Source organism: Lepidochelys kempii, chromosome 14 (genome assembly GCF_965140265.1).
Source record: "Lepidochelys kempii isolate rLepKem1 chromosome 14, rLepKem1.hap2, whole genome shotgun sequence".
Lineage (NCBI taxonomy): Eukaryota > Metazoa > Chordata > Testudines > Cheloniidae > Lepidochelys > Lepidochelys kempii.
Window position 1 is genome coordinate 38119608 of NC_133269.1, and position 27627 is coordinate 38147234.

General features: G+C 50.4%; 2 protein-coding genes across 5 annotated transcripts in view; both read left to right on the forward strand.

Moving 5' to 3' along the window:
* The window catches only part of LOC140898051 (butyrophilin subfamily 1 member A1-like), a 179779-nt gene that overhangs the window by 132047 nt on the left and 20105 nt on the right, over positions 1 to 27627 (forward strand). The gene's annotated exons all lie outside the window — the stretch shown is intronic.
* The window catches only part of LOC140898041 (butyrophilin subfamily 1 member A1-like), a 317607-nt gene continuing 292303 nt past the window's right edge, over positions 2324 to 27627 (forward strand). For 2 of the 4 annotated variants that reach the window (XM_073311455.1, XM_073311457.1), the window contains exons 1-5: positions 2329 to 2602; positions 6341 to 6457; positions 8026 to 8373; positions 18575 to 18856; positions 22312 to 22419. In XM_073311455.1, the coding sequence (XP_073167556.1) occupies positions 6352 to 6457; positions 8026 to 8373; positions 18575 to 18856; positions 22312 to 22419 (844 nt within the window). In that variant the 5' untranslated portion in view covers positions 2329 to 2602; positions 6341 to 6351. Of the gene's footprint in view, positions 2603 to 6340; positions 6458 to 8025; positions 8374 to 18574; positions 18857 to 22311; positions 22420 to 27627 lie in introns of all 4 variants that reach the window. The other 2 variants (XM_073311454.1, XM_073311458.1) reach the window with 2 other exon arrangements.

Sequence of the window (27627 nt, forward strand, 5' to 3'; positions counted from 1 at the left end):
GTGAATTATATTTACAAAGGTACACTCACCAGAGCTGCCTTCTCCGCCTTCAAGATCTGGGAGCCCGGGTTGGGACGGTTGGGAGGGTATTGGATCCAGGGTGATAAACAGTTCCTGGCTGTCGGGGAGAAGTTTCTCTGCTTGCCTGGTGTGCGGTATCTTCAGCCTCTCCCTCCTCCTCATCTTCCTCGTCCCCAAAATGCTCATCCCTGTTGCGTGAGACTCCCTCCTTGCAGGAGTCCATGTACAGGGGTGGGGCAGTGGTAAGGGCACCCCCTAGAATGGCATGCCGCTCATCATAGAAGCGGCATGTCTGGGGCTCTGACCCCGAGTGGGTGTTTGCCTCTTGGGTTTTTTGGTCGGCTTGCCTAAGCTCCTTAAGTTTCACGCAGCACTGCTGCAAGTCCCTGTGATAGCCTCTGTCTTTCATGCCCTAGGAGATTTTTTTCAAATATATTGGCATTTCGTCTTTTGGAATGGAGTTCTGCCTGCATGGATTCTTCTCCCCATACAGCGATCAGATCCAGTACCTCCCGTTCGGTCCATGCTGGAGCTCTTTTGCGATTCTGGGACTCCATCGTCACCTCTGCTGATGAGCTCCGCACACTGGCCAAACAGGAAATGAAATTCAAAAGTTCGTGGAGCTTTTCCTGTCTACCTAGCCAGTGCATCCGAGTTCAGAGTGCTCTCCAGAGCGGTCACAATGGAGCACTGTGGGATAGCTCCCGGAGGCCAATACCATCGAATTGCATCCACTAACCCAAATTCGACCCGGCGATGTCGATTTCAGCGCTAATCTCCTCATCCGGGAGGAGTACAGAAATCGATTTTAAGAGCCCATTAAGTCGACAAAAATGGCTTCATTGTGTGGATGGGTGCAGGGTTAATCAATGTAACACTGCTAAATTCTACCAAAACTCGTAGTGTAGACCAGGGCTTAGGCTCCAGTCTTCATGTGAGTTTCGGTTTTGGCTCCTGGTAGCAAATTCCGATGTGAAGCAGTTCCTGACACACTGGCCAGCTTCAGCTGCCTGGATCTCAGCCCTTTCCCCACCTGGGCTTCAGTGCTGAAGTCTCGCCCCCTCCCCCACCCCCTCCGATCAGACCCCCTTCCTGGATCCCGCCTTCCCCTGTATGAAATATGGAGCAATAATATATGAGAGCCAACGAGGGCCTGACCCTGCAAACCCTCCCATTTCACACATCAGGGGGTGCTGCTGTGACTAAGGGCTGCTGGGGAGATGGGGGGGGGGGCGTTGCAGAGGGTGTTGGTGGCTGGGAGCATCTGTGCTGAGCAACAAGGACACGGCCCCAGATCTGGGCTCTGCTCCCCCGCCTGCTCCCTGTTCCGGAAGGAGCAGGGCTGGCGGGAGGGGAACTCATGTGATTTATAAAAATCCAGCCCCTTGGGTCAGGGCCCAGGGCTGCTGGTGACAGCGTAACAGGGACGGACCCGCCGCTTCCCGCAGCCTCCAGCCCCAGCCCTGAGCCCCCCGCAGCTTTCACCGACCCTCAGACTTGGCCATGGCGCTCCCGCGGGGGGGGGGGACACACGCCGGGGGCTGGAACCAGCCCCTGGGGCAGCCCCGGGCTCTGCCGACACCAGCCCCTGAGCCGGAGCCTGCAGCGGAGGGGAGAGACCCGGGGAAAGGGCCGGGGCCGGGCAGGAAAGTGACTTTGCACCAAGGGCCCCTCCTCGCCCCAGCTCTGCTCCCGGGGGGGGGGCGCTGCGAGTCCCAGAGCTGCTGCTGCCCTCCCTGACCCCCCCGCCCCGGCTCTGCCCCCCTGAGCGCCTGCAGGAGCCGAGCCAGCTACAGCCCGGCAGTTCCTGAGTCACCCCCCCCTCTGCCCCTCCCCCTTGATCCGCTCCTGGTTCCCACCCCGGTCCCACTCAGTCACTCCGGATTTCAGCTCCCCTCCCCCCGCAGCATCGGCCCCCTTCCCCATTCTGACAGGTTTCAGAGGGGCAGCCGGGTTAGTCTGTATCAGCAGAAACAACCCTGGTGGCACCTTAGAGACTAACACATTTATTTGAGCAGAAGCTAAAACCCACCTCACCTCGCAATCTGTTAGTCTCTGAGGTGCCACAAAGACGCCTCATTGTCCTTCCTCATTCCGCCTCCCCCCGGGGCGGGGCGGGGGGGTGACCTGGCTGGTGCTTTTCGCTGCTGCTGCTTCGTTTCCCCCGCCGGACAGGGCTGTGGGGACGGGGCTGGGCGGGGGAATTACTGAGAGCCCAGCGATCCCTGGGGGGCAGGAACAGCGGGGGGGGGCAGGAACAGCGGGGGGGGCATTGACACCCCGACACTGGCTCCCCCACCGAACTGCCCCCGCCAGGCCCAACCCCGCCAGCTCCGAGCCCTGGGGGGGGCTGGGACTTTCAGAGCAATTTGCTCCGCCCCACCCAGCCGGGACCACGGACCGGGACTTTCACTTTCAGCTACTTTGGTACTTTCAGTTTTGAAGCGCGGGGAGGCCCGGGGGGAGGCTCGGCCCCGTCAATTCAGCTACAAATTCACACAAATGATGAGGGCGGGTCCGGTCTCCAACCCTCCGGCTCCGGCTCCGTGACCCCGTGTGCGGATCCGGGGCTGCAGCCTCGGTGAGTGACCCGGGTGCGGGTCGGGCCAGCCCGCATGGGAGGCATGGGGGTGGGGGAGGGGCTGACGCCAGTCCTGGGTTGGGGGAGTGCAGGGCTCAGGCCAGCTCTGAGCGATAGGGTGGGGGGGGCCTTGGGCTAGCCCCAGGGCGTGTCCCGTTTGCCCTTTGAGGAAATATGGTCACCCCAGGCAGCGCGCCTATGGAGATGAACGGGGCAGGCGTCTTCCGACAGCCGGGCTGGGCCAGGGGGCCAGGTGGGGGGAGGCCGGGTGCTCCCCCGTCCAGGGAGCCCTGTGACCCGAGGCACCTTCTCTGCTCTGCTCTGCTCTGCCCTGTCCTGCAACACCCCACCAAAGCCCCGGGGTCCCAGACACAGCCCCTCCCAGCGGGGCAGGGATCACACCAACCCTGCACCCACCCCTGGGGGGCTGCAGCCAGACACAGCTGGGGCGGGGTCGGGGGAGTGCAGCACCTTGGCACTTACGGTTGCCACGTGTCCAGTTTTCAACCAAACACCCAGTCGAAAAGGGACCCTCCCTAGCCCGGTTAAAATTAGCGTGTGAGTGAGGGTGGGGGAAAGCGAGCGATGTGGGGAGGATGGAGTGAGTGGGGGGGACCTCGGAGAAGGGGTGGGGCAAGGGTGTTCGGTTTCGTTCTGTCCGAAAGTTGGCAAGAGTCCCAGCCCACAGTTGGAGCCCGCCCAGGGGATGGCCGGGGGAGCAGGAGCTGCGGGGAGGGGCAGGGGTAGGGACCGGACACACAGAGTGACACCGGACAGGCTCCAGCCCAGCGCATAGACCCCTGAGCCTCTCCCACAAGGGCCCGGCTGTGCCCAGACCCCCAGTCACCAGAGGCTGGTTTCTCCTGCTCTCCCTCCATGGGGAGCAGCTCAAAGCTCCCAGCACATGGGCAAAGTGACCAGCCAGGGATAGAGACACCAGCGAGGAAGAGACATGCACAAGGTCCCCTGGCAGTGCCTTTCAACCCCACCCCAGCCACCTGCCAGGACACGGGATAAGTCCCTGCCTGGGTGGGGGATGGGGAGAGGCCATAGGTGCTAACTTTTGGTTTTGCCAGCAAGTGCCCTATCCCGGCCCCGGCCCCGCCCCCTCCCCTGAGATCCTGCCCCAACTCCGCCTCCCTACTCCAACTCTTCCCACCCCCACTCTGCCCCTCCCCCTAGGTCCCTTCCCTTCCCCTGAGTTGAGAAGCTGCCCATCCACGATGCTAGGCATAATCAGACTAAACAGTAGCTTAGGGCCCAGAGCAGCTCAGGGTCCATGATTTGTGGAAATAATGCAGTTAGACTTCTCAGGGGTGGGTCAGGGCCACCCCCCACTATTCCTGCTTAAGGCAGGGAGTATTAATGTTGCTCACTTCTCATAGCTCCACTCACAATTCAGGGACATTTTTACCCCGATTATCACAACATTCCCTGGTAATGGAATTTAGCATTTTTCCAAGATCCCAGAGAATTCAGCAGGTTTGTTGCATGCAGCCAGGCACCATCTTGCTTTTTTGTTTCCCTGGCTTGCTGGCACCTGTTTCTTGGAGAAGAGCAGAGCAGCTGGGGCCCAGGAGAGGAGTATCTGAGCCAGGCTGTCTGAACAACATTGCAGGAACTGAGGCCCAAAGGGTGGGGCTGGGCTACCTGGAGAGCATAGCAACAAACCCTATCCCCCCAATAGTCACTGGCTAATTTTGCATTGATGAATATTTTCAGCCAGGGAGGGGGAGATTTTCTAAAGCTCCTAAGGAATTCAGGAGCACAAGCCCCATTGATCCTAACTCCCCTGTGTTTGTGAAAATCTCCCCCTCTGAGTGTAAATTGCACCTATCTGTGCCCTCGAGGCCCTTTGCATTCCGGGGGAGGCTCACCCCAAAGGTGGGCAGGTGAGGCTGCTGCTTCCCTTAGGGGGGTTCCTGGCAGGAAGGGGGGAGCTTTACCTCTTACTGGCTTGCTATCAGCAGCCGCCGCCGAATGCAGGTGCTCAGTGAGTGACTCACCTGCCAGCCCTGCTCTCACCTACTTCCTCCCCAGTGTGGCTGCTCTTTGGGCCATGCCGGCCCCTGCTGCTGTCCTGGCCTAAGGCAGGTAACAGCCACTTCATCCTGTCACAGTCCAGACCCAGCCAGAGCTTCCATCGGCGCTATGTGGTGTGAGCCCTTGTCGGAAGCCCCCCACTGCCCTTCACAGCAATGCAGCCTCTAGAGGGTGAGGGCCACGTTTCCAAGAGAGCTCAACTCTGAACTGCTCCCAGGCAGGTGCCTGTGTGACGTGGGCAGGTTCCCCAGGGGCTCTGAGCAGCTGCACTCGGGAGGGCAGGGCAGGCAGTGACGCAACCCCTTACATGACTGCACCCCAAAATATCCCAGACACTGCAGAAAAGGGTCACAAACATGATTTGGGGGCTGGAGCAAACACCTCACAGAAGGAGACGGAAGGAGATCAATCTGTTCAGTTTAGCAAAGAGTAGAGTGAGAGGTGACTTTGTGTCATGGATTCACAAGGTCTGGTCTGTGCCCTGGCCTTCAGCCAGGCCCTTGGGAGTGACGCCTTTATTGTTCTGAACCCCACGATCCACACAATTCCACAGAGACAGGTCCATGGCTTCAGTGACTCACAAACTGGGCCTTTGAGCACCAGCGATCCCTGGCTTTCTCCGTGGCTCCTTGCAGCAAGTCCAACCAACCCAGACTCCTGCAGGAGACTTTTTCTACCCTTTCAGGGCTCAATGTTCTCAGTGAATATCTGTAACAATGTGTTAGTCACCTGGCCTATGGAATCCGAAAGTCCTTAGGTCAGCCCAGAGAAGCAAACTTTAAGAGAGGGGTCCAGAGCTGGGGCTCCGCCGAGCCGTGTTGCCGCAGGGTCCAGCTTGGCTCACTCGCTCCCTGTCCCTTTTTTTGTGTCTAAATCCCAAGTGAGTTCCTGTGTCTCTGTCAGTCCAGTTCTTTAACACAGACACCTGACACCTTCTCCCTTTGTGCTCCAGGTCTGGGCTATTGCTCCTCTTCCCTGCAGAGAGGTGGGGGAAGAAACTTGCTCTAGAAGTTGATGCTCAGTTGTTGAGGCTTCCCATTGTCTTTTCAAGATCCTCCATTGATCTGTGTTGATCCCAGCGCAGACAGTCTGAGTGGCTCTACATCTCAGATACCTAGCCTGTTCGGCCATGTCCCAGCGAGAGAAGCAATTCTTTCCCCCAAAACTGTACCGATCCCCTTGGCATCGCTGCTGAGTCCTACCGATAGTTCACAAAAATATTTCAGTAAAGTTCCCCATCTGCCACATGGTACTAAAGCTCTCTTTAATACAGTGGAGAAAGGCATAACAAGAACCAGTGGCTGGAATTTAAAAATGAACAAATTCAAATTAGAATTAAGGCACAGTATTGTAACAGTGAGGGTTATTAATCACTGGAATAAACTACCAAGGGAAGGGATGAATTGTCCATCTCTTGCTGTCTTCAGATAAAGACTTGGTGACTTTCTGGAAGATGCTTCAGTCAAACACAAGTTTGGGCTCAGTACAGGGGTAAACGGGTGAGAGTCTTTGGCCTGTGTCACAGATCAGACTAGATGATCGAATGGTCCCCTCTGACCTTAGTGTTCGAATATTCGGAATTGTGCTCATGTAAACATAACTGACCAGTGGACCAGGGCTGTGAAAGTCAGACAACCATGGCACTGTCAATGCATCACACTCACCGTCTGGTTTGTTATTTCTCCTGTTCCCCAGACCAAGCTACGATGACGGGGAAGGTTCCCTCGTTCTCCCCCGGCTCCACAGTGAGCTCCGCTCTGCCTGGCTACGTCACTCTCTGCCTCGCTCTACAGGTCCACAGGCTGGCGTCAGGTAGGAGCTCCGGCCTCCTCGCTGGGTTTGCAACTGTTGCTGGTCATCACCGTACATCTCACATCACTGCCTTATCTTATAAACCACGTCTGCTCAACCTCCCCACAACCAGCAACGTGGAGAAACCACAGGGCACAGCTGGGTCCCCAGTAACCATGGTTACTATCTATACAGCATCTTGTCAGGCCTGTACACTGCGTTCATCCTACTGCTATGGCTGATTTCTGGCAGCTTCTAAAACACAGAGCACAGTGAGCACCACTACAGGGTTCACAAACTATTTAAAAGGGCACTATCCAATTCCTATACGCTGCACTGACAGACCGTATACGTCACAAATCAGACTCTTCAGCCATGAAGGAGTCCTGAATCCTAGACTCCAGTTTAGACGTAACAACCCACAAGTCATTCATGCTGCACCAGACGCATCTGACTAGAGCTCAGAGCCAGACCTCATCTCACAGTGAGGATGTGAGGTTATTTGCCGGCTTCTTCACTCTGTGTCCTCAGTGAAGCCCTGATAGTGACCCACTCCACCCCCGGGATGGCTCCATAGCTACTCCTGCAGTGGTTTCCATCCTGTTAATTTAACCAGCTCTCTCTGTCTCTCCTGATGCTGAGTCTCTGCACTGAGACCCCCACATCCTGTGCAGTTCCACGGTGACCGGTTTTCTGTTTCTTGCACTTTTCTATCTGCCTCCTCCCCCCTCTCCATTATCCGCCCTCTGACTTTACCTTTAAAGCCAGTGTCGGCAGAGTGATGATCTGTTTTCATATCTTTACACCTTGTAAAACTTTACACACACACACACACACACACACACACCCCTGCAGTTGAGGAGGTCCCTGTGTTGGAGCAGCACAAAAAGGCCTTGGTGTATCAGAGAACCAGGCCCCCAGTACCATTATCCCCAGGGTGCCCATGAGAAGTTAGAGCCCTATTCAGAGATAATAGGGACAATGTATAACACTCACATGTGAACTCTGTGTGGTGGATATTGCAGCCACTTGTGGCATTTTGGGAACTATCAAATTCACTGTATGCATGTTCTGTTTATTTTTGTACCCCCTTTATCAATGGTATCTATACCTGTTATATGTGTCTTGGTGGGTCTGGGATTGTAATCTACGTGGGACAGGTAACAGCTCCAGAGATGTACCACCCCTAGGGAGAATTGCATAAACTGGGTTAGACCATGTCCCAGAAGCCCAAGAGAAGAAAGATTTTTGGTATAAAAGCTGGATTTGAACTGACCAGAGGCCCAAGATCTTGGGCTGCAAAGTGACAGGACCTGTTAACCAAGAGGACAAACCCTTAGACAAAGGTTTGAAAGAATTTGGAACCTACCAGAGAGTCCCATGTGCCAGATGTGAATCCTTTGGTATAAGTGTAATGTGTTCAGTCCTTTGTTTGGTTTATGATAAATTTGCTCTATCAGGCTTTTGTCTTTAAATGGTCTCTCACTTTTAACACAGGGTGCTCTCTTACTGTGTGTCTTACTGCTGAATTAATGCCACTTCCAGCCCCTCTCTGATTTAATTTCCATTTTTCATTGTACATTTCACAGCACAGTTCACAGTGACTGGACCTGACCACCCAATCACTGCCTCCCTAGGTGGGGAGGCCGTCCTGCCCTGCCACCTCTTCCCCAGGATAAGCGCTGAGAATATGGAGCTGAGATGGTTCCGATCCCAGTTCTCTCTAGCTGTGCACTTGTACCGTGATGGGCAGGATCAGTACGGCGAGCAAATGCAGGAATATCGAGGAAGAACTGAGCTCTTGAAAGATGACATCACCAATGGGAGAGTTTCCTTGAGAATACGCAATATCCGACCCTCCGACAATGGGCATTACACGTGTTTTTTTAAGTCCAGTGTCTTTTATGAAGATGCTATATTGGAACTGCAGGTGGCAGGTCAGTGACTTCTGATGATGATTTAATGTCTTCAGCGCGGTAATAAGTGGAGTCAGAGGGTTAATTGTGAGATGACACAATTTTTCTTATTATAGTGGGTCAGCAACTCTGCTCTGGATAAGGTCGATTCTAGTTTGCTGTTTAATATCCATTTTTCTAAGGTCTCTAAAACCCGGACACATTCTCAGATTGTCTTGAAAATTGCTGTGACTCATTGGAGTCTAGGGTGGGGTTAGTGGCCCAAATTTGAGTCATTAGAGCGAGGGGTTAACGAGACGCACTGACACCCCGGAACAGTCAGGTGACATTAACGTGTTGTGGTTATTACAACTATTTTGTGCACATGGGGAAACAATGATTCTGATCCTCCCCAAACTGATGCCACCAGCTGGAATTGATCTCGGCTCGTGTCTGACCCCTTCAGGGTAACAGTGGTTGATACACAGGGCCCTGTAGCCCAGAGCCTGGTCTAAGAGTGGGAGAATTGAGGAATTCCCACTCCCAGGACAGGCAGAGGCAGGAGGCCTGACTCCTGAAGGTGCTGTCAGAAAGACCAGCCAGGGGACAGAGATGCAGCTAGTTCTGTAACGAGGACATGAGGTTTAGGCCAGGTGCAGCGAACATCTGGGTCTACACTCAAACACTGAGCCTACTCCACACAAACCACCCCCAACTTGCAAAATGTTATCGCCTCGTCACCCTTGCCCTGTGGGTGTGGATTTCTTCTGGGACGTTGCCTTCACTTACCCCTCACCAAGCCCTGGAGATCACTGGCATATCTGACACCAGGCTGCTGACAATCCCCATGGCAAGGAGCCTGTGCCCTGCTACTGACACAATCTGCACCACTCCGCGCTGAAATGAGGCATGATTGATCCCTCAAGGTACACCTGCACTCTCCTGATGTCACTGTGACAGCTCTGCCAATATGCTCCAAATAATCCCTTCTCTAGCCATTACAGCTACACCAAGCACAGTGGATGCAACTTTAGTGCATGCAACCAATTCCCAGTGGTTATTGACAGCTCCAAAGGGGCAGAGTTAAGGTTGTTTGGGTATTTACCTTCCTGATGGATTTCCTAGTTTTAGAGGCCTGAGTATTGCTGAACTCAGCGTTCTGGAAGTGCATGAGATAATACAGAGTTAAGGTTGCCTGGAGGTAACTAAAGCTACATCTACACGACAGCCAGGATCGACGGAGTGTTGATCGATACACCGGCAGTTGATTTAGCGGGTCTAGTGAAGACGCGCCAAATCGACCGTGGATTGCTCTCCAGTCAACCCATGTACTCTACCCCCAACGAGAAGAGTAAGGTAGGTCAACGGGAGACTGTTTCCCATCAACCCTGCATGGTGTAGACACCGCTGTAACTCGACCTAAAGTACATCGACTCCAGCTACATTATTCATGTAGCTGGAGTTGCGTACCTTAGGTCGACTTACTGCAGTAGTGTAGACCTACCCTAAGTTTTCTGTCAGTGAATAGACATGAGGAAGGGTTACAGGAAGGTGCCATTGTTTGTGTTGTGTTCCACAGATTTGAATTGCAGCATGTGTCTGCCTGCACTGCAGCTGCATTCCCGGTGTTCAGTGTAGCTGTCCTGACCAGTGGAGAGAGCAGTGGGAGCAGGGGGGCAGAGCTGTCACTGTGCTCTGGAAGGGCAGGAGATAATATCACCAGGCAGCCTGAACTCTGTGCTAACGAAGGTTTTGTCACTGAATTTCCTAGTTTTTTTTAAACAGAAAGGGAAACGTTTGTTGCAGGAGTTAGTGGCCATTTAGGTGGTTGTAGTCATGGGCGGTGGGTAGAAGAGGCGTGGGAAGGCTGAGCCTTCCCTGCCGCCAATCCGCTGCTGGACGCTTGCACCGCGGTGGTCCTGCCACAACACCACCCCCACCCCTCCAGAAGTCCCCGCTGCTCACTGCATCCCTCCTCCTCTTGGGAGGGGGAGTGAGGAGGGACGCGGCAAGCCAGTGGGCGGCCGGCTGGGGGTGTCTGGCAGGGGAGTGGGGCAGCTTGGTCATGCGCTGCCTGGTGCTGGGGGGGCTTGGGGTGGGGGGCAGTGCTTTGGCCTGGCGCTCGGGTGGCTGGGGGCTCGGCCCAGCGCTGGGGCTAGCCTACTGCTCGGGGGTCCAGCGCCTCAGCCCAGCACTGGGGTCAGGGGTCGGTGGCTTGGCCTAGTGTTGGAGCCATCCCGGCTTCGCCGGGGAGGGAGGGGAGGCTTCAGGGGCGGGGAGGCCGGCTGCTCAGCCCGGAGCTGGGGCGGGTTGCCCCGTGGTTGTTCAGTGCCCCTCCCGCTGTGCACTCTGATAGTGCAGTGGGGATAATGGTCGTGCTGTGCAATGTTTTCAGTGTGTAGCTTGTAACAGGGCTGGTGAGAGAAATCTCATCCCAGGTCCCTGCCCCAACACCTTGACAGTTTTATTATACAGCGGCTAATTTAAGCGTGTGAGAGGAAACTGGTGTGTCTGTTTCCTTCTCCACCATCCCCCACAACATTTAGTTCCCCTCTGCCCTACATTTCTGGGAGCACATATCACAGGTAGCAGCTCACTGGTGGGCCACACACTACCTCGGTTACATGAGCAGCACACTGAGCTGGGCTCTTCACCCCAACTACCATGCCGAGCTGAGCCCCCCGGCCCTGGTCCAGCCGGACTTACCCAGCCATGTTGCAGGCCCACCCAATACAACTCCCCCTCCCCCACACACTGTGGCAAACCCAACCCAGGGGCGATGTGTATTTTAACTATTGATTTCCTGCATTTCAGGTGTTTACATTTTCATCACATTCAACCCCCCACCCCACTTCCCCTTGATCACAGATTACATGAGGGGCTTAGACAGCCCAAGAGTGACAGGGTCTCCTAGATCCCAGGCCATAGGGGGGCAAAAAAAGGAGTTCAGAGCCCTGCAGAGGGGTAGGGCTCCCCCAGATCCCAGCATGGGGAGGGGGAGAATTTGGGGCTGACAGGACTCCCTGCTCCGAAACTCACAACTTTTACACCACCCCTCACCATATCAAATCCCTCCCATCCCACTCCTTCCCCTTACCTGAGGAGGCCTCAACCCTTCTTTCCCTCCCTACTACAGGCAGGCCTGTCCTGTAGCAGGTGACTTCTGGGTACCCTTCTGGCTCTGTCAATCTGTTTCTTCACTTCACCAGGTGGGTATTGTAGTTTTAAGAATGCTTGATAGAGATCCTGTAGGTGTTTGTCTCTGTCTAAGGGATTGGATTGGATTGGAGCAAATGCGATTGTATCTTAGAGTTTGGCTATAGACAATGAATCATGTGATGTGGTCTGGATGAAAGCTGGAGGCATGTAGGTAAGCCAGAAAGGTACCCAGAAGTCACCTACTACAGGACAGGCCCAACAAAGAAAGTAACAGAATGCCACTAGCCGTCAACTACAGCCCCCAACTAAAACCTCTCCAGCGCATCATCAGCGGTCTACAAACTATCCTGAAAGACGATCCCTCACTCTCACAGAGCTTGGGAGACAGGCCAGTCCTCACTTATAGACAGCCCCCCAACCTGAAGCAAATACTCACCAGCAACTACACACCACACAACAAAAACACTAACCCAGGAACCAAACCGTGCAACAAACCCCAGTGCCAAATCTGTCCACATATCTATTCAAGGGACACCATCATAGGACCTAACCACATCAGCCACACCATCAGGGGCTCGTTCACCTGCACATCTACCAATGTGATATATGCCATCATGTGCCAGCAATTCCCCTCGGCCATGTACTTTGGCCAAACCGGACAGTCTTTATGCAAAAGAATAAATGGACACAAATCTGACATCAAGAATTGTAACATTCAAAAACCAGTAGGAGAGCACTTCAGTCTCCCTGGACACTCAATAGAATCATAGAATATCAGGGTTGGAAGGGACCCCTGAAGGTCATCTAGTCCAACCCTGATGACCGTCATCGTCGGCCGCTTCCGCTGCAACTCTGCTCGGCTCTTCTTGTCTCGCCATACCATGGCAAGCGTGCAAGCGTGCAGCCTGCTCAGCTGTTGTGTCCTGGCAGCAGACGGTGCAGTAGGTCTGCAAAACTGGTCATCCAACCTCCGCTTCCCCTGCAACTCTGCTCTCCTCTTCTCCTGCAGACGCCATACCACGGCAAGCATGGAGCCCACTCAGATCACTGTGGCAGTTATGAGCATTGTAAACACCTCGCGCATTATCCTGCAGTACGTGCAGAACAAGAACCTGCAAAAGCAGGCGAGGAGGTGACGGAAGCGCAGTGACGAGAGTGATGAGGACAGGGACACAGACTTCTCTCAAAGCATGGGCCCTGGCGATTTGGCCATCCTGGTGGCAATGGGGCAGGCTCATGCCATGGAATGCCGAATCTGGGCCCGGGAAACAAGCACAGACTGGTGGGACTGCATAGTGTTGCAGGTCTGGGATGATTCCCAGTGGCTGTGAAACTTTCGCATGCGTAAGGGCACTTTCATGGAACTTTGTGACTTGCTTTCTCCTGCCCTGAAGCGCAAGAATACCAAGATGAGAGCAGCCCTCACAGTTCACAAACGAGTGGTGATAGCCCTCGGGAAGCTTGCAACGCCAGACAGCTACCAGTCAGTCGGGAATCAATTTGGAGTGGGCAAATCTTCTGTGGGGGCTGCTGTGATCCAAGTAGCCAATGCAATCACTGAGCTGCTGCTATCAAGGGTTGAGACTCTGGGAAACGTGCAGGTCATAGTGGATGGCTTTGCTGCAATGGGATTCCCTAACTGTGGAGGGGCAATAGACAGAACGCATATCCCTATCTTGGGACCAGACCATCAAGACAGTCAGTACATAAACCGAAAGGGGTACTTTTCAATGGTGCTGCAAGCACTGGTGGATCACAAGGGACGTTTCACCAACATCAACGTGGGATGGCCAGGAAAGGTACATGACACTCCCATCTTCAGGAAGTCAGGTCTATCTGAACAGCTGCAGCAAGGGACTTAATTTCCAGACCAGAAAATAGCCAATGGGGATGTTGAAATGCCTACAGTTATCCTTGGGGACCCTTAATGCCATGGCTCATGAAGCCATACACAGGCAGCCTGGACAGTAGTCAGGAGCTGTTCAACTATATGCTGAGCAAGTGCAGAATGGTGGTAGAATGTGCATTTGGATGTTTAAAGGGTTGCTGGCGCAGTTTACTGACTCGCTCAGACCTCAGTGAAACCAATATTCCCATTGTTATTGCTGCTTGGTGTGTGCTCCACAATATCTGTGAGAGTAAGGGGGAGATGTTTATGGCGGGGTGGGAGGTTGAGGCAAACCGCCTGGCCGCTGATTACGTGCAGCCAGACACCAGGGCGGTTAGAAGAGCACAGTAGGGCATGCTGCACACCAGAGAAGCTTTGAAAACCAGTTTCATGGCTGGCCGGGCTATGGTGTGACAGTTCTGTTCAATCACCGCTTGCAGAGGCAATAAAGTCGTTGTTTCAAATTCATGCATTCTTTATTAATTCATCACACAAATAGGGGGATAACTGGCAAGGTAGTCCTGGAGGGGCGGGGGAGGAGGGGAGGACAAGGCCACACTACACTTGAAAACTTATTGAATGCCAGCCTTCTGTTGCTTGGGCAGTCCTCTGGGGTGAAGTGGTTGGGTGCACGGAGCCCCTCCCCCACCCTGCGCGTTCTTGGGCGCCTGGGTGAGGAGGCTATGGAACTTGTGGAGGCAGGTGGTTGGTTACACAGGGGCTGCAGTGGTGATCTATACCTTTCCTGCACCTCAACCATACGCTGGAGCATATCAGTTTGATCCTCCAGTAGCCTCAGCATTTCATCTTGTCTCCTCTCATCACGGGGAGGGTATTGGCTCCAGGGTGATAAACGGTTCCTGGCTGTCGGGGAGAACGGTTTCTCCACTTGCCTGGTGTGCGCTGTCTTCAACCTCCCCCCTCCTCCTCATCTTCCTCGTCCCCAAAATCCTCATCCCTGTTGTGTGAGACTCCCTTGCAGGAGTCCATGTATGGTGTTGGGTAGTTGTAGAGGCACCCCCTAGAATTGCATGGAGCTCATCATAGAACCGGCATTTCTGGGGGTCTGACACGGAGTGGCCATTTGCCTTTTTGGTAGGCTTGCCTGAGCTCCTTAAGTTTCACCCGGCACTGCTGCGGGTCCCTGTTATAGCCTCTGTCCATCATGCCTTTGGAGATTTTTTCAAATATTTTGGCATTTCATCTTTTGGAACGGAGTTCTGCCTGCACGGATTCGTCTCCCTGTACAGCGATCAGATCCAGTACCTCTTGTTCGGTCCATGCTGGAGCTCTTTTGCGATTCTGCGACTCCATGGTCACCTCTGCTGATGAGATCTGCACGGTCACCTGTTCTGATCAGCTTGCCACGCTGGCCAAAGAGGAAACGAAATTCAAAAGTTTGCGGGGCTTTTCCTGCCTATCTGGCCAGTGCATGCGAGTTGAGAGCGCTGTCCAGAGTGGTCACAATGGAGCACTGTGGGATAGCTCCCGGAGGCCAATACCGTCGAATTGCGTCCACACTACCCCAAATTTGACTCGGCGATGTCGCTTTCAGCGCTAATCCTCTCATCGGGGAGGAGTACAGAAATTGATTTTAAGAGCCCATTAAGTTGATAAAAATGACTTCGTCGTGTGGATGGGTGCAGGGTTAAATCGATCTAACGCTGCTAAATTCGACCTAAACTCGTAGTGTAGACCAAGGCTAAGGTGCCACAAGGACTCCTCATTGTTTTTGCTGACACAGACTAACATGGCTGCCACTCTGAAACCTGTCATTGTGGATAGCTCTCCCACTGTGCTATTCGCCACGGTCTGCAGCTCGGTGTTGTGGGACGGTGGAGCGGATCGCAATGCATCATGGGTGTGGGTTCAGCATCCCATGATGCATTTTTCCATCCCAGCATTCCATGAGCTTCGGACTGCATTTCGCTGCATTTTTAACTGCCCCTGTTTACTGTGCATCCGCCATCTCTACCTGAAAGAGCTGCTTTGTTCCTTCTGCCATTGTAGAACGCTTTCCCGTGCAACTCGGCATCACTTGTGCTGGGACCAAAGCAGCACACAGGCGAGTAGCATAGGGACCGGGTCTGAACCCGCATGGGTGCAATAGATGCACCCTTGCTTACCCTCAGGAGTGAGATATCAACTTCAGTGACCCCCGCCTGTGGAAAACGGGGGCAGACTTTTCATTATTGTCCATGGTCACCCTCAGGGATCCCCTGAAAACATAACCTACCCCTTGCCTCATCTTGAATGCCCACCACCCGTCCAGGCCTCACTTATCATGCTTAGGGTGTTTGTGGAGATGTGTGCTTGCCAGGGTTCATAGAGAAAGTGATTGGTATGTTATAAGAGGTGAATTTTTTCCTAAGGATTGTATGCTGTGTGTGAACTAACAATGATGCTTCTGTGTATTGTTTCTTGTGCTAATGCAAATGTTGTCTTCAGGGGAACTCCCTACACACTGGCCGAGCACCTTTGCCAGCTAAGGAAGCGACCAAGGCATAGCATAGAGGACATGTACCAAGAGGTTCTCCAATCCTCAGAGAGAAAAGAATCATAGACTTTAAGGTCAGAAGGGACCATTATGATCATCTAGTCTGACCTCCTGCACAATGCAGGTGATGGAATGCAGGAAGTGGAGAGAAAGGAAAGGAAGGACAGAAAGAGTGAGGAGCACATTCTAAAGGGACAGAAGCAAATGATTAAAGTGATGGAGGAGCAAACAGAGATGATGAAGTCCCTAATCATGCTTCAGTCAGAGCAGATGCATGCTCACCTCCCCAGCTAACCCTACTGTTGAAGCACTGCTTGCTGCTGTCCAGGTTTCCCATGTAAGATTTCATGAGTCATGGCAGTAAGGGGTAGGCTGGGTCTCCCAGGAACAGTAGGGACATTTCAGCATCCCTCACTGGAATCACCTGGTCTGGAAAGAAAGTCCCTGTTTTCAGCTTTCCGTACAGGCCAGTGTTCCTGAAGATGCAGTTTAGTATATATTAGTGCCCGATACTCTTATATTCTCACTTATTTATCTGTTTAGTCATGTAAGCACCTGTGGCCGTCCTCCCTATCCGCCTTGGAGTGAGGCCACACCCCCTTGCTACCACATTTCTGTAAAGGCAATCCTTAGTGGGGAATTAGCCATTGCTGGAGCTCAGGCCTTCTGGGCAGGACAGAGCAATATACAGTTTTGGGGCTCAGGGTCTCTGGGCAGGGCAGAGCACCAGACAGTCTAGGGAGCTCAGGCACTCAGGCAGGGAGGAGCACAAAACAGTCTATCACCTGGCAACATGGCTCAGGCAGATGGCAGACAAACGCAGTCCTCTTGGCCTAAGGTGGGTAGGTGGCCACCCCAGGGGTGGGGCAGCCGCAGGGGGTAGAGGGACCTGGGACCGTACTCCACTGCGTCCCAGCCCAGGCCCTAGCAGTGGCAGAGGGCTCCACCACTGGATCAGTGAGGATCCCACCACAACACGCTGATCAGCCCTCTCGTACCACCACCACACTGTTGTCTGGTGTCCTTGGGCTACTTCCTATGACCCCCTTGTCATGCACCTTTATCTTGTGGGGTGTCCTCCCTCTCCCCGGGGTATGCAGCTAGTGCAGTCCCAGCAGCTCTTCCGTGTCCTTGTTGATATCTCTGGCAGTTCCTTCAAGTCCTCAGTGCTGCAGAGGTCCCTCTTGGGTGCAAGACCCAGCAGTGGGTGGGAGGCGTCTGTCTCCTTCACCATCTCCAGCCCAACTGAGCTGCTGTGCCCACCTTTTAAACTTCCTGTCCAGCCCCTCTGATTCCGGCACGGTGGGCGTGTCTTGCCAGGCTCCGCCCACCAGGGCATGGGTGGTGGTTCCTCCCTGTGAGGCCTGGAGGGAGGCCACGCCCCCTCGCTACAAGTCACTTTCATAATTGATGGCTGCACGACCTCTATGGGTTCAAGTTTTTTGTTTGTTTTTGCTTTGCTTTTCCCCAGGTTTTGCAAATAATGAATGTAGTATTTTGTTATTTATATGCTATTTCCATCTAGTGCAGGGGTTCTTAAACTGGGGGTTGGGACCCCTCAGGGGGTTGCGAGGTTCTTGCATGGGGTGGTCACGAGCTGACAGCCTCCATCCCAAACCCCACTTTGCCTCCAGCATTTATAATGGTGTTAAATATATAAACAAATGTTTTTAATTTATAAGGGGGTCGCACTCAGAGGCTTGCTATGTGAAAGGGGTCACAAGTACAGTAGTTTGAGAACCACTGATCTCGTGCATGGTTTTTGCATTATTTGTGGGTATAAGTTTTGTTCATTGTGTGTTTACATTTTATATAAAAACAATAAAAATAAAGTTTAAAAGAAAAAGACTCCTAAGCGGGGAGGGCTCCAGACATACATCCCTTCTCCACCTCTCCATGGAGGATCTTCTGTGTGAAACTTCCAAACAGTGTAAGGCTTCTCTGCACACCCGCTGCAATCGAAATAACTAAATCAGTTTGAATTCACACCTTTGGATAAATTGAAGCCTCTTATTTCAGATTAAGATCATTTTATTTCAGTTTAGCTCATCAGTAAAAGTGTGGTCTGGTGCAGAAGGCATTACCTTCACCCTGTATTTCTTTGTTATCTAATGTCTGTATAATGTGGGTGCGCGTGTGGGTGTGTTTCCTGTCTCTCAGAGGAGTCCAGTTTTCTGCTGCCAACTTCTGTGCTCTGAAGGGTACAAGGCACAGACAAGACAACCTGAACTCCCCAGTAACAAAGTTTGTTGGTAGTGAATTAATTGAAGGTTTGCCTGTACATACACATGCACTGGTTACAATGAAGTAGTGCAAAAACCTATATGGACACTTTTAAATGGTTTGGAAATGGCTTATATTAATTAAGCTTGAGTCGATTCCATCTTGATTTAAGAATGTCCACACAGGGATGTTCACTGGTTTAACCAAACCACTTTAACTAAACTGGAGCAAGTTTGTGCATAGAACAGCCCTGACATTAACATTAACTTTATTAACATTAACATGTTTATTAACATTAACTTTACATGATGTATATCAAATAGGAATCTGACCACATTAACTGACCAGCCACACTCATGGACTGACATTTGATTATTAGTTTAATAGGAAATGGCTTTTGATAACAGTGTAATGAAGCTTTTCGCTCATTACTGGGCACTGCAGGATTATCACAAGTTTATTTATTTCTTCTGTAGGTTTGGGCTCTGTTCCTGCCATCTCAGTGGAGGGACATCAGGATGGAGGGATCCGGGTGGTGTGTCAATCAGCTGGATGGTACCCACAGCCCGAGGCTCAGTGGAGAGATCTCCAGGGACAGCTCTTACCATCGGCTTCTGAAAAAATATCCCAAGAGGCCGATGACTTGTTTCAAACAGAGATTGCCATTGTTATAACAGAAGAGTCCAACCAGAAAGTGTCCTGCCATGTCAGGAACACCCGACTCAACCAGGAGAGAGAGTCAGCGATTTCCATAGCAGGTCAGTGCCTGTCCGTGCTGTGCATGGATAAGAACATAAGAACGGCCATACTGAGTCAGATCAAAGGTCCACCCAGCCCAGTATCCTGTCTACCAACAGTGGCCAATGCCAGGTGCCCCAGAGGGAGTGAACCTAACAGGTAATGATCAAGTGATCTCTCTCCTGCCATCCATCTCCACCCTCTGACAAACAGAGGCTAGGGACACCATTCCTTACCCATCCTGGCTAATAGCATTAATGGACTTAACCTCCATGAAATTATCCAGTTCTCTTTTAAACCCTGTTATAGTCCTAGCCTTCACAACCTCCTGAGGCAAGGAGTTCCACAGGTTGACTGTGTGCTGTGTGAAGAAGAACTTCCTTTTATTTGTTTTAAACCTGTGGCCCATTAATTTCATTTGGTGGCCCCTAGTTCTTATATTATGGGAACAAGTAAATAACTTTCTCCACACCACTCATGATTTTATATACCTCTATCATATCCCCCCTTAGTCTCCTCTTTTCCAAGCTAAAAAGTCCTAGCCTCTTTAATCTCTCCTCATATGGGACCCATTCCAAACCCCTATCATTTTAGTTGCCCTTCTCTGAACCTTTTCTAATGCCAATATATCTTTTTTGAGATGAGGAGACCACATCTATACTCAGTATTCAAGGTGTGGGCATACCATGGATTTATAGAAGGGCAATAAGATATTCTTCGTCTTATTCTCTATCCCTTTTTCAATGATTCCTAACATCCTGTTTGCTTTTTTGACTACCAGTGCACACTGCATGGATGTCTTCAGAGAACTCTCGACGATGACTCCAAGATCTTTTTCCTGATTAGTTGTAGCTAAATTAGCCCCCATCATATTGTGTGTATAGTTGGGATTATTTTTTCCAACGTGCATTACTTTACATTTATCCACATTAACTTTCATTTGCCATTTTGTTGCCCAATCACTTAGTTTTGTGAGATCTTTTTGAAGTTCTTCACAGTCTGCTTTGGTCTTAACGATCTAGAGCAGTTTAGTATCCTCTGCAAACTTTGCCACCTCACTGTTTACTCCTTTCTCCAGATCATTTATGGATAAATTGAATAGGATTGGCCCTAGGACTGACCCTTGGGGAACACCATTAGTTACCCCTCTCCATCCACTAGTTACCCCTCTCCATAGATAGACTGAGACACTGCAGACATGGGCAGAGAGTATTTATCATTGTGTCTCTTATTTATTGTCCTGGATCTTCAACGTGCTGAGCACAACTTGGAAAGTCCTGAGCAACCTCTCAAGTCTCTTTGACTCCAGTAGGAGCTGAAGGTGTTTAGCGCCTTACAAGCTGGGATGCCATTGGCCAGATTTTCATAAGAGCTCAGCACCCAGCAAACATCGTTCTTCTCAATTGGGGGTGGGGGCGGGGGAGGAGGGAATTCTCCTTTGTTCTTTTGCTGTAGTGAGAGCTATCACTATCAATTTAAGAGCAGGGGTTGGAGTGCAGGTTTTCCAGGTCCTGTTTGCAGGCTAGAGGGCTCTGCAGCAAAGTGAGCAGAATCAGGGTTTGTCTCCAGGAACAGTTAGTTTGTGGCAATCTGGGGTGTAAATCTCCCTCACGCTAGCCTGGCGCGCACTGTCTGTGTGGACCCTGCTACGTGCACTAACAATTCCGTAGTGCGCTTTGATCTACGCTGCTTTGAAATGGGAACAGTTTAAAGTGCACCAGGGAACTTTTAGTGCGGTGCAGCAGGGTCCACACAGCCTGTTAGTGCACAGCAAGCGAGTGCAAGGGAGATTTACACCCCAGCCTGCCGCGCACTCACTGTTCCTATAGACGAGCCAAGTTAAAGCAGGGTGAGGTGAGTTGTGCCTGCTACCTTAGGGAGCCACCCCTCTTTCTGTTACGGGGGTTCTTGTGTGTTAAGATTCCGGACTCTAAGAAATAAAGTCGTGTTACGCTGCAACCTCCCAGCAGGGGTATTTATGTTTGTATCTGACGTCTCTGTGTGTGCTTGAACGTCACAGTCAGTAGGGGTGGGGGAGGGAATTCTCCTCTCTTCTCAGTGTGACTGCTGGGTGCTGAGTGTTTATGAAAATCTGGCTAAAAAAGTCATTTTCCCCAAACAACAGAAGAGAGCCCTGGGTATGGTCTGAGCATTGCTATTTAGATTACATCTGAAAATACCAGCAGTAAAAGTTCAGGCCCAAAATATGCAGAAACAAAATCTTACCTAATCTTACCTAAGAGTATCTTAACTTTTAGGGAAAAAAGGTCCTGATTTTATGTGTTATTATCTGCCAAATAACTTGGTTAATACCGAATGAAAATTTCATCTCCATAATAATAAAAATGTTGCATTTGTAAAGCACTGTTAATCTGAGGTCTCAAAGTGCTGGTTAGTCTATGATATGCCCAGTATTACCTGACTGTTATGTTCACGGCATACACACTGAGAGTTGAAAACAAAACATAAATACTCTTCCTGTAAGGCTGCAATGTAACTGCTTTATTTCTAAGAATCCAGAGCTCTAACATGCCACAGCCAAATACAGAGAGAGAAAAAGCAGGCTGCTCCCTAAAGCAGAGAACCAGAACTCAGCCTGCCTTGCTCTAGGCTGGCTCTTTGCAGAATGACTTCAGAGGACCCAGACGCCCGCTCCCTACACAGTCCCCTAGCCTGCAAGCAGCACTAAGAAACTCTTCTGTATTTAAAGTGTCAGCTCATAATTTTTACACAGTTTTCAATACACCAGTCACTTAACAAGGATCCTCTAGTCAGCCATTGCTCCAAGGCCCAGGGAAGAGGACTTTGGAGGAATTTTGACTCTGAATTTCCAGGCTCAAGTTTTGTTTTTATTAAAATTCTGTATTAACATATGTTGGGCTAGACTCTCTCGTGTAACTGAGCCCCAGTGAACACAGGGGAGTCAGGGGTGTCAGGCAGCTGGTCACAACCCTCTGATTCTGAGGGCCAGTCTGCACTGAATGCAGCTTTGGGATCACTTAGAACAGCCTAGGGCAGGGGTCGTCCATTATTTTTTGTCAAGGTCCAAATTTCTTGGTCAAGGTATAGTCAAGGTCAGACACCAGAGAAAATAATAATAATAATGAAAAAAACAATGATAATAATAAGTAAATTAAAAGATTCCAGGGTCCATTCAAAACATCTGGTCGTCTATATTTGGCCTGCAGTCCACCTACTGACTACCCCGGCCTAGGGAATGCTTGAACTTATGCCAGTGGTAGGTAGGTGTTGCATAGCAGAGTCCACCCAACCCCCCCACCCCCCCTTTAATTAACCATGTTCAGTAACCAGGCTGGGACTTTCATTGGTTTAATAATAAAGCACAAAAGAGCCACATCTCACTGTGTATTTCCCTGTGAGACTCTTTTAACTAGTCACAGAGTCACCACTGTCACAGTGTCCTGCCTTCATTCTGTGTGTGTTTGCTCCCAATCAATGGCACTTTCTCTTGCAGAGCTGTTTTTCCCAAGGGTAAATCCCTGGATGGTGGCTCTGGGTGTGATCCTGGCTGTTCTCATTGGCTTGGCCAGTTACTGCTTCTGGAGGCAACACAGAGCGAAAGGTGAAGTAATGAGAGGGGGGAACTTGATGTGTGTGTGTGTGAGAGAGAGAGAGAGGTTTAATAACAAAACGAAAAGTAGAGATACAGGGATTAAGAGGCTATGATTCAATGTTTGGAGGAGTTTCAGGCAGTGGGAGCCAGGCTGAGGGTGGAGGGGGAGCTGGATAAATTATGACTTCACATGTGAACCGAGAAGTGTCAAGTGGTTTCACCCCGTCAGATCTCACTCAGGGATCCCAGTCGAATGTGATTCTGAACTATTCCATAGGGACCAGCATGGCTCAGTTTGAAACACTCATGCGGGGCTCAGTGAGCTGGGCTTGGAGTTCCGACATATGGAACTTGGCTGCTTGCAGGAAAAACAGAAAGCAAAGTAGGAGAAGAGAGGGGGCCAATTCTGCCCCCTAGTCTGTGCTTGCAAGTAGCAGCTGTGGATGGGCGAAGCAGTGGCTGTGCAAATGGAAAGGTTAGCAATTACCTTAGCTACACTAAGATATGCTCAGCCTGAGATCCTGCTACAGGAATAGGGCAATGAACTCTCTGTTGTAGTGTAAGTGCTGTAGCTCACGAAAGCTCATGCTCAAATAAATTGGTTAGTCTCTAAGGTGCCACAAGTACTCCTTTTCTTTTTGCGAATACAAACTAACACGGCTGTTACTCTGAAACCTGCTCAACTGTAGTTTTTTCTCTGGTCACAAAGGGCAGAAATTGGCCTTCAGTGATCTGTGAGTTTATAGGGAGCTGGGGTTTTCAAAGCCACCTAAGGGGTCTGAATACTCAATTTTTGTTTAAATTAATGGGCACTGAGTGTGCAAACCTGCAAGGCTGCTGTGAAAGTCCCACCCAGAGGGTTTTCTCACCTGAAGAGCTGTGAACTTTATGTAGAAATTTGCAAGTGTCAATTGGGAAGGGGAAATGTCTGTTAAGGTGATTTCCCAGTGGGGACGGAAGCAGGTAATTCAGAGAGCAGAGAGGAGCTGTGCTGTTTACTTGTGAAAGTTGGAACTGCGCAGGGCCGGCCCACAACATTTTGGCACCAGAGGCAGGGAGCTCAAATGACGCCCCCATGCCCCCTCGCTTGGGCCAAAACTTTGAAAGGTCTCAATTCTGCCTTCTTCCTGTTCTATTCCTCTCATGGTACTGCTCTTCTACCTACCCTTATAAAGGAGAACTAACAACTTAAAATGCCTTGTTCACAAATTTTAAGTAACACTTAACTTTCAAACACCTGAACAGCAAATGTAACTTTTCTTGTCTGCATAGTAAACACTGACATTTTTATCTGTTTGAATAATCAAAGTGGTGCTTTCTGTGCCTTCTTGGTTGCAAAGATTTGAACTGCTTCCTGAAGGTCCACAGTCTGGGCCAGCTCATGCTCTACTGAGATGGTTGCAAGGCCGACCAGCCTCTCCTGTGTCATTGTGGAGCGTAGATGTGTTTTTATTAACTTCAGCTTGGAGAAGCTGCGTTCTCCACTGGCAACTGTTACAGGAAGTGTTAGAAGTATGCGCAGAGCAACAAAAGCATTTGGAAAGAGGGTGGTCATCTTATTTGTGCATATATATTCCAGAACAGCCTTTGGAATTGATCCTGCTGAAATGTATCTTGAAAGGGCTTTCAGTTCATCACCTAAATCACTCGCGTCAGTATCGCGCATGTCATCATGTGTCAACACTGTCTCTAGTGCCCTGCATTGCTGGTGTAGGTCTTCTTCAGGTACAGTGAGGAGTTTTGGAATATCATACAACATACCAAATATACTGCTGTGTTCCTTGAGCTGCATGAAACGTTCTTCAACTGACTGTATTGCACAATCTAGCACCTGGTTAAAGAATTCAGCTTTGAATTGTTGTTTGGGGTCTCTTATGGGATTATCCCGTGCCTCGTCATCAAAATGTCGTCTTTTTCGGTGACTCTTGTATTCTTGAATGGGTGGGAAAATAGCTTCAGTGTGAAGTTCCTCTGCCAACTTCTGTGCACTCTTCAGAATGTGTTGAAGTCCCTTATCTGACCGGTAAGACTGTAGGTATGACTTTGCTTTGTCCAGTTGTTCCATTGCTCCAGATATATCAAGGTCAACACCTTGGAGTCTCTTGCTTACAACATTTATTTCAAACAGTATGTCATGCCACAACACTAAGCCACACAGACATTTGAAGTGATGTATGTTTCTGGTGATTCCATTTCCCTCTGCCACTGTTCTCCCACGAACAGTTCATGTCACAGCATTATCCTCCATAATGGTAACTATGGCATCATCTACCTTCCCAATTTGGTGTTTGATAGGCTTTATCGCCTACCCTTGACTTTCCCATCATGTGGCACTCAGTGGTTTCAGTGTCAGAGAGGATGTTCCCAGATGTTGCTTCAAAATTTGCCATGGATGAGCTGATGCCGAGAAAAATACACAGATGCTTTGAATTACATTAAACAATTCTGCAGCCTCACGAGAAGCTGATGCTGCATCACTGACCACCAAGTTCAATGAATGAGAACTGCACGGGACAAAAAAAGCTCGAGGGTTTAACTCTCGGATCCGTGTCTGCACTCCTCTGTTCTTTCCTCTCATGTTGGCACCATGATCGTAGCCCTGACCTTTCATGTCAGCTATCGCATTTCCCGTATCTTCCAGCTTTTTAAGAGGCACATTTGTCATACCAGCTCCTGAAGTATCATCAATGTCAATAAATTCTAGAAAATGCTCTCTGACAGTCACCATTGCAGGGACATTTTCACTAGGTTCTGTTGTTGTTACAAAACGCACCATTAAAGTCATTTGTTCTGTATGGCTGATGTCAGGTGTGCAGTCCAGAATAACAGAGTAATATCTTGCTGACTTCAGATCTGTCACAATCTTCTGTTTGACTTTTATTGCCAGTAACTGTATGATCTCATTTTGAATCGTTTTTCCAAGGTAGTGGTGTTTGTACATTTCTTGGGTGGTGACTCTTCTTAGATGCTCCTGCAGTACAGCATCAAACTCAGCCATCAGCTCCACAATTTCAAGGAAGTTTCCATTGTTTGGCACATACAGCTGATCTGAAGTGCCACACAGTGCTAGGTTTTGGGTAGAAATCATTCTCAAAATGGCAATGAGCCTTTTCAGAACATTTTGCCAGTAAAGAGACTCTGATGAAATCTTCTCTTGATGCTGATCATCTATGGTGGCCTTTAACCTTAGTCTTATCTCAAGATCTTTCCACCTATGGAATGCTCTCTGGTGATTTCCTGCCTTCTCATGGCATGCCAGATTTCTAGCCAGATTTTTCCAGTCCTTTGTTCCTGTAGAACCCAATGTGGCTGGAACATTAGACTGGAAGAGTTTGCAACAAAAACAGCATGCAGCATTCTGGGTTTTTGAGTACATAAGCCATGGTCTCTCCACTTTGTCACCATTGGGGATTTCACGCCAGTAATGTGTTGGATGGAAACTTCTATTTTCATTGTCTTTGGGGAACACGAAGTTTTTCACTTACTGTGGCCCATGCAGTACATGGAAGTCCCTCAGGCTACTGCTCAAGTGGGTCCACAGTCCTGGATCATCTAGACTTCAGGAACTAAACTTAGCAGCAGCTGTTTCTTGCACCTCTACCACACTCTTTTCTGATCTACACTTTTCTTCAGGAATGTGCATGGTTACATCCATTTGAGATGGAGATAGGGATGCTGCAGTAGCTGCCAGGCCACCTGCTCTCTGACGAACTGGAAGATCCGGCATCTCCTCACCACTCACATCCTCACTGGGGCCGGAAGGCTCACCGTGAACATTTGTGTCTCTGTATCTCAGGAGAGCTCCTTCTGCTTAGATAGAAAAGCTTCCTTCACTTTCTTTCTTTTTCTGAGTGCTGCCCCAGAGGGGCGTTTTCTTCTTTCACTCATGACTGCTGTTCTGTGCCAGCTATAGTGGCTCTCAACGCTCAGTGGAAGGGGACAAATAAGCAGGCTGGTAGCAGGGCCTGAGTGAGGGAAGATATCAGTGTCTTAAGGGCCTAACTGGCTTCTACTACTTCAGCTGACTGCCTGTTCTCCCCAGGTGGGTTCAGGGAAGCAGCAGGAAACAGGAAGCTGCCTGAGAAGCTGGGGTTAATCAGTCCAGGCTCCTGGGGGTGCTAGAGAGGTACATGAGAGGCTCCTTCTCCTCTCTCTCCCTGCAGCTCCTGCTGCTTTCTGCTATTCCCTCTCCCCTTTTCTCCTGCCTGCCTGTTAGGTCTCTTGTGCCCTCCTTCCTCCAGCACAGCACTCCCCCATCTCTGGGCATCTCGAGCAGAGAATACAGATGCCCCAGCAGCAGACACAATTTTCTACACTCTGGGTCCTAGTGGCGCCTCCCCACAGTCTGGCCCCTGAGGCGGCCGCCTCAGTTCGCCTCATGGTAAGGCCAGCACTGGAAGTGCGTATTGTACCTTTAGAACTGTCACCACTAGGTGTGAACTGGTTTCGTTCCTGGCTTTAACAGATCCATTACGTGGGTTGAGTCCACATTTAGGTGACAGGGTGTCATAACCATATGGCTAAGGGTAGCCTAGAATTCCTCCTTACCTGTAAGGGGTTAAGAAGCTCAAATAACCTGGTTGGCACCTGACCAAAAGGACCAATGGGGAAAGAAGAAGAAGATACTTTCAAATCTTGGGGGGTGGGGGGCTTTGTTTGTGTGTGTTCTCTTGGGAAGCAGAGAAGCATCAGGTCAGAAAACTCCTGCTCCTATAAACCATCCTAAAAGTCTCTCATATTACAAAAGTTGTAAGTAAAAGCCAGGCAAGGCGTGTTAGATTATCTTTTGTTTTGCTTGTGAATTTTTCCTTTGCTGGAGAGAGGTTTATTCCTGTTTTTTGTAACTTTGAAACTAAGCCTAGAGGAAGTTCTGTTGTGTTTTTGAATCTTTTGTTACCCTGTAAAGTTATTTTCCATCCTGATTTTACAGAGGTGATTTTTACCTTTTTTTTAAATAAAATCCTTCTTTTAAAGAACCTGACTGATTTCTCTATTGTCCTAAGACCCAGGGGTTTGGGTCTGTGATCACTTTGTAGCCAATTGGTTAGGATATTATTCTCAAGGCTCCCCGGGAAAGGGGGTATAAGGGCTTGGGGGGATATTTTGGGGGAATAGGAACTCCAAGTGGTCCTTTCCCTGATTCTTTGTTAAATCACTTGGTGGTGGCAGCGTACCCTGCAATGGCAAAGAATTTGTGCCTTGGGGACGTTTTAACCT